At 45.4% G+C, this 7,500-nt stretch overlaps 1 protein-coding gene across 1 annotated transcript in view; it reads right to left on the minus strand.

Annotated features, from left to right (window-relative positions):
* Window positions 1–2,451: 2,451 nt before the first annotated feature.
* The window catches only part of LOC122248652 (uncharacterized), a 320,581-nt gene continuing 315,532 nt past the window's right edge, over window positions 2,452–7,500 (minus strand). The window contains exon 39 of the mRNA XM_086544744.1: window positions 2,452–7,275. Coding sequence (XP_086400870.1) covers window positions 6,709–7,275 — 567 coding nt within the window. The 3' untranslated portion in view covers window positions 2,452–6,708. The remainder of the gene's footprint in view (window positions 7,276–7,500) is intronic.

Raw genomic sequence — 7,500 nt, forward strand, 5'->3', positions numbered from 1 at the left:
GTCGGTCATTTTTTTTTCTTTTCTTTTCTCTTTTTTTTGTGTGTGTGTTTTACCGTATTATGAGGCTTATATGTGCCATCTGACAGACCTCCATGTTGTGGACAAAAATTTTAGTACATAGTCCATATCAGCCCATTATGTTCCTTACAATCAGTCGACAGAGGTGTTACAATTTTATGAAAGCCAAAAATGCAACTATATGGATTTGTATTTTTTTCGTAAACAAATGCGATGGGCAAGAGGAAGGCAACCGACCTGTACTTACGGCTACGAGTGCCACAACGCCAAGGGGCTATGCTGCCACAGGGTCACATAGCCGCCACTGCACATGCCTTGTTCACCTTCCTCTTCTCATCCTGCACCACCAGTGTTTTAGAGCCAGAGGTCGGCACCTTACTGTCTGTCATCGCTCTCTGATGTTAGCGCTTAGTTGAGGGCGTGGTTGGGGGCCATTTTAAACTAAACCTATATGATGGTAATTATAGTAATTGCGAGGATAATTTCTCTCATCTGTCACTGAATATAACTAGTAATCTCAATATGATTGTAAAAGGCAATAACAGAAAACACTCTGATAGGACAAGTAACAGACTTATCCGCGTCAGAAGGTTCACGTCAACCGAGCCCTTGGTATGTTTTTTTTTTTTTTTTAACAATTGGCGAGTTTACGTCACCCTTATCAGCGATTGGCAACCTTGCGTATGGACCTCCTATAACTGAGGAGTATCATATACGCTATATCCAACAGCAAGCAGTGTACGCTTTTGTTTCCTTATTCTGATAAGACAGACGGCCAAATCAGTCAGTTAGTTTAGGTTAGGGTTAAGAGGTTAAGATCTCGGCCAGGTACCGCGGATGCCATCAAGTTTGACTAGCTGTGTATACCTTTCATGTAGTCGTTAACTGTTAACTATCCTCGACGTATAGGATTCATTGTTTATTTAGCTATATTTTCCTGAACGTGACAAATGTAAACGTTAGTTTGAAAGGTGTCAACATGAGTAAGCTAAAACTTATCGTTGCCGATAAGTTACTTTGAAAATAAACCGTGTGTGTGCGAGATAGAGAGATAGAGAAAGAGTCAAAGTCACTGATTGTTATGAATTTAGATCCTTTTATGAACTCCATATTGTGAAGCAGGCATTCCCTCATGACCTGATATTTCCTTTTTCCCAGTTCCCTTCCCGCCTCTGGCCTTCTGGACCGGAAGCTCAGGGGCAGAAAAAGTTATCTACAGTTGCCTGTATCGCCATGAGGAACAGTAGTAATAAACAAGAATAACTGAGGAAGAGATCAGAACAGGGGGAGAACAGAAGACAGAACACACCGCTCCGACCTCCAGTCTTTCCGGCTTGAGGCGAATATAACCAACAAGCCACTCCAATGAATTGATGCCGTATAGAATCGTATGTTCTTCTCCCTCATCTTACATCCGGGGGTAGTTTACAATGAGAGATAGAGATAGAGAGAGAGAGAGAGAGAGAGATAGAGAGAGAGAGAGAGGGTGGGGGGGAGGGGAGAGAGGGGGAGAGGGAGGGAAGGAGGGAGGGAGAGAGAGAGAGAGAGAGAGAGAGAGAGAGAGAGAGAGAGAGAGAGAGAGAGAGAGAGAGAGAGAGAGAGAGAGAGAGAGAGAGAGAGGGTGGGGGGGGGGGGGGAGAGAGGAGGGGAGAGAGAGAGAGAGAGAGAGAGGGGGAGAGGGAGGGAGAGAGAGAGAGAGAGAGAGAGAGAGAGAGAGAGAGAGAGAGAGAGAGAGAGAAAGGGGGGGGGAGGGGGGAGGGGAGAGAGGGAGAGAGAGAGAGGGGGGGGAGGGAGAGGAAAAATTGAGTATCTTCTATTACTGAAAAAAAGTTCGTGTTCTGCGCAAATGATTTCCGTTTTTTTTATATACCTGGATTGAATCTTTGTTGAAAAGGAATAGTAGGATAGTAGTGAATATAACGTATAGTGTACGTTTTTTGTCTCATGTATTTGGAGTGTCTTTTCAGAATTCATAAAAACTGGAAAATATGCTTTGGTGTTATTCATTCAAGTTCTCGGCATGTGCTTCTGTAATGTTTTTTTTTTTTCAAAGTTACGGTAAATTGTTCTTGCTATGACTAGCCTTTCATTCAAAGGCTCATTTAGTATAAATGGTGTATTTCTTTTCCCCTCAATGTTGGGTTTTGGTCTGTGATAGCTTTGATAATTTTGTTGCACTTGCTTTCATTATTACCCTTAGTTTCTTGCTGCATTTATCCAACATATTTATATCTATTTCAGTGGTACCTAATACCATATTTTCTCGACTGTCCTTAACATCATATTCCAATCTTTTGCCAAGTATTTGCTGTTTCACACTAGATAGAATACAGAAGGCATTAAATCTCAAAGTGTCTCAAAACACATTTTCGAATTAGTAAAAAAATAAAAAATAAAAAATAAAAAAATAAAGGAGCATTAGAAAAACAACACTGAAGTATGGGATGATTTACTGTAACAGTTGTGCCAGGATATGTACATTATAATACAACAATTGAAATGCGTATTGTACAAGTAACATTATAGATAAAGAGAAGGAGGCCCGGACAAAGGACTCGCCGAAGGGAGTCTATGCCTTCCGTCTCGGAGGTCCTTCGCCCGGGTCCGCAAACGTGAAGGATGGAAGGAGGTTACTGAGACTGACCCATCAGGAGGAACCCTTCCGTGTCCCTGTCAACCACCGCACTCCTCATTATATATATATATATATATATATATATATATATATATATATATATATATATATGTATGTATGTATATATGTATATATGTATATGTCATACATATTTACCTCCAATATGGTATAGAAAAAATCTGACTAATATGTATATATAAATCATGCTTTATCACAAGTTCAAAATCCTTAAGATAAACACAAAAAAAAAACAAAAAACAAACACAAGCAGAGACATAAGACGGTGCCCCCTGGTTTCTCCTGATGGGTCCTTGGGCACTTAAGAGTACCAACCAACCATTATAAGGCAGAGGAGGAAGTGTCCACACGACTAGGTTTAATTATGATACACACGCACTCCGACAGGACACAGGCAAAACGAAGCCAGGCGCAGCCCACTCCACCCCAGGGCGTTTGGAAGAGGTTTTGTTTATATTTTATGGAGGGGGGTTCTCGCAGTCTTTTTTTGTTTGTTTTGTTTTTTATTTACGTGAGTGAGACAAATATCATCATCATATATTTTTAAAAAAATCACCCCCTCCTTAATTAAAGATTAATGAATGGTTCTCTCTTTTTTTTCTCTCGTATTCTTTTCCTTGGAGGAGTTTGCCGAGGACATTCTCCATCGTGGGTGTTGATGTGCTGGCGGTCCGGTGCTTCACAGAGAGGTTCACTTAGCCACAACTACAATGCTAAATGTAACCATAAAATCACTGATCCCATATGGCAAGGTTATCTGACTGACCGCTTCGAGTCAGATTGTTCAGATATATATACGCACACGCGCGCTCACACAGGCACACATCTATTCATTTACCCGTTTCCATAACGCACAGGGAAAGGCCGAGTTGAACACATAATTGGGTTTGCTACATACATGTACATAACAAGATACGATAGTAATGTGTGTGAATCGAGGGAACAGGGAGAGGAGTGGACCGCTGCCTTATTTATTAATATACGAACCCTCCACAGGGAGTTCAGCACACAACAGTCATGATCGCAGCTTAATCGATATGTTCTCAGTCCAAACATCAAGGCGAATTCTGGGGGACTCCTGGAGGCGAGGTCGTGACCCCGACGGGTGAGATTCCGTGACCTGGACAAACAAGGGAATGCCTCCACGCGGGGTCACGCGCCCTCGGCCGTCTTGCCACAAGAATACAACTTTGTAGTTCAAGTGATCTTTTAGATAATACAATACCTCAATAAGAATTAATTATCATATTTTAAGTCATAACAAATCAATAACACCACCATGGTATGACGTACTGTGCATCCGTCCGTTTGTAAAACCTCTCGGCCTAACAGAACAGGTAGCCCGGACCAAGGAGGCAAAGGCCATGTGTACCCTGGACCTACAAGACACAAGACCATGCGCTCGGGTCCTGCTAGAAACAAGGTCATGCTAGTCTTCGTCAAATCACAGTTGCAAGAACCACATGTGTAATGTATTGTGTTGTGTAGCGAGTTCTCTGCTGAGACGATTATGTTAAGGGAATCCATGCAACAGAAGCAAGACCATGCAACGGGCCATAACTTGTAAACATTGCGCTTAGAGTTTACATTTGAATTTGACATATTCAGATGATTATTTTTGTGTTATTTATTTCAAGGGGAAATAGGGGGAGGGGGAGGTTCCGTCGATTAAATAGCACTTGGGGAAAGAACGCACTCGCATGCCCCCAACGGCTCTGGGAAGCCTCTGTGAGCGCAACAAGATTGGACACTTCGAAAGTCACTTGTTGACAAAGTTGAAACATTCGGCGAAAGGTAGCACCAAAGTAATTGTAAAAGTGCCGGAGAGAGAAAGAAAGAATCGAAGAGGATCTCCCCAGTCGAGCGAGAGATTCAGACGCGGTGTATTGGAGTAGACGAGAAAAAACAACAACAACAGAAAAACTCAATGGCACGTTGTATCAGATTGTTTGTGCTTTGATGTGAATGATGAGGGGAAATCCACGGTCTGAGTGTCTCCTGCGTCAGTGGTACGAATCAGGTCAACTGATTGCGGACGTCCGTGAGAAATAACCTGTGTTCAGCGGGATCGATCTTCGAAGGGCGCTCGTCAGAATACACATACCGATCAACAGCAAATGATTCAAGTGTCAAATTCACAATATCTCCATACTTACAAAGAAGGCCAACAACATTGATGAATTTACAGTGCATTTACAGTGCAGGTGTGAGACATTTATCAACACTGATTCTGGCGCATGTGGAAGGGGGGATTATAAACGCTCATTCTTTGCAACACTCACGATACATTGTTTGTTTGTTTGTTTGTTTTTTTCAGCTACAGAGGTACAATGGCACTGGAGAACCCTGTGTGCACACCGATATGCTGAAGCCATTGTGGTCAAAATAATTATTTTCTTATTCTCGAAAGTTTAAGAATTCATCCTAACTCGCAGCATTGCAAAAGTTTTTTTTTTTATCGAGATCAATCGGTTTGTTCCTTGTCGACACAGCACTGCCTCCAACTGACTTTGAAACTTTGAATGTCAAGAAAATAAAAACAAAAACAAATGTTCATTCCTATTTTGAAATGCCATGCGGACTCCACATTACTGATATATCTGTTATCTGAAGTCGGTAGATTCTTCAAGCTCCACAAAAAGAAAAAAAAAACACTTCCGAGGGAGGAATAACAACCCATAATAAAGAAAACGACAAAATTGAAACGAGACACGCACGACAGCATGGGCGACGAGGGTCCTGAATGACGAAGAAAAGGGACAAGGTAATTGGATAATGACCTTTAAGGACAAAGGCTGGTAATAGGAGTAAATACAAGCGAAGGTAGTCGTGGGTGGGTGGGTTGGGTAGGTAGGTAGGTAGGCGGTGGTAGGCGGGGAGGGAGCATGGGTAGGGGGGCTGTGAGACAGGGTAGGCGGGAGGCAGAGAGAGATAGAGGCGTAGAGATTTCAACTCGGATGTTTTAAGATCCTGAAATAAGATTTCTTTTTCTCGAAAGGTTGAACTTGTCTTGACCCTTATGGCATACAAAGCAAAATCCGTAAGAGTTCCAAATCGATATGTAAGAAGGTCTTATAGCGAAAGAGGGCTATGATACTCAACAGCAATAACAACAACAACAATGAAAGGGGTTACCCAAAAGACAGTTCCCAAAGGCTGGGCGAAGGGATGGCTGGAGAAAGGGAAGGAGAAAAGAAGAAGTGACGGACTTGGCGTAATATATATTCGTGTCTCGGGTTCAGAGGGCCTGGCGTAATGGAGAAGGGGGTGGGGGTTCCTCGGCACTCCGGAAGAGGAAGAGGAAGAGGAAGAAGAGGAAGAAGAGGAGGAGGAGGAGGAGGAGGAGGAGAAGAAGAGAGACAGACAGTCTTGCTGGCTGACTAGACATGCACGCGCGTTCCATCTGCCGGCGGTTCTCGAGGGACTCCCGCCTTGCCAGCGAAGACTCGGGGTTACGTGTCAGTGTCTTACAGCTCGTGTTTCGTCCCTCCTCGTCGCAGTAGAAGCCATCACTGTTTTATTATACCGTAGTAAAACAATAAATTGATTACTGTAATTATATATATATATATATATATATATATATATATATATATATATATATATATATATATATACACATATATCAAGTTTGAGCTTGACAGCGAGACTTGCGTGGCGTGCGTACAGCTCTTGTCCGAGGGGGGGAGGGGGGTGATGGCGACAACCAGCGCGTCAGTCATAATAAGCAGAGTACAAACTTGGTCATATTGCACTGTACAGCTGCAATGCCATCTAGGGGGTATAAAATAGTGAACCATAAGAGACTGTTGTGTTACGATACAAAACGAGGGAGAAGTTCGTCTAGCATTACCTAGGAATATAGATGTAGTTAAGGGGTAACTTTCGGCACTTTGAAAATGGACTTGTTCCTTTTCCCTTTGGCATCGTCTGCGCCTCGGCCGGGGCGCGCGCGCGGGGCGTGCCGGGCCGCGGGCGGATGCGGCTGAACATCACGACACGAGAAGAGTTAAGAGCGCACTAGCTCCCGCTGCCTCTCATAGGCCGAACTTCTTGAAGAGGAAGTCCTTGCCCTTGGACATGACGTCCGTGACGGGGTTCTGCGTGGCCAGGTCGCCCAGCTTGCCCATGATGTTGCCCTCGCCCATCGGGTTGGGGATGCCCGACAGGCCGGCGCCGAGCCCGCCCGGCAGCGCGCCCGCCAGGCCGCCCGGCTTCTCCTCTTTGGTCTCCGCCTCCTTGGCCGCCGCCGCCGCCGCCTCGGCCGCCTTCGCCGCCTCGCTCTGCTTGATGGCCTCCACCTCCTCGGGGTCGTTCAGGTCGAAGTCCTCCATCAGCTGGTCCAGGTCCGCCGACGAGATGGCGGGCGCGTTGTCCACGTCCTCGTCCAGCAGATCCATGCCGTTCATCTTGGCGCGCCCCGCGGTGGAGGCGCTGGCGGTCGTGGCGGCGGCGCCCGCGCTGGTGGTGGCGGACGCGGCGGAAGTCTTGGTGTTGGCGGCGGCGCCCCGCTCGCGGGACACCGATCTACAGCCTCTCTCCCCGGTGGTGATGCCGTGGTCTTGGTGGTGGTCCCCCTGGCCCCCCTGGGCCCCCCTCATATCCTGGAGAAAAACCATGAGAGCAGATGAGTGGGACAGCAAAGCCAAGGGCGAGAGTGTAATGTGCTCCAAATAATAATAATGATAACAATGATAATTAATAATAGTAATATACAGATAGCGTGTATGTCTCTAAGCTACAAGGAAGGTGTGCGAAGTAAACATGCGCCAGATCGCCTGCGCCGCTGCCCGTCTGCGCAGGCGCGAGAGGTCGGCACTCCGACAGGG

The sequence above is a fragment of the Penaeus japonicus genome, unplaced genomic scaffold (assembly GCF_977035675.1).
Source record: "Penaeus japonicus unplaced genomic scaffold, GWHDUDI00000001_assembly GWHDUDI00000002, whole genome shotgun sequence".
NCBI classification, from domain to species: Eukaryota; Metazoa; Arthropoda; class Malacostraca; order Decapoda; family Penaeidae; genus Penaeus; species Penaeus japonicus.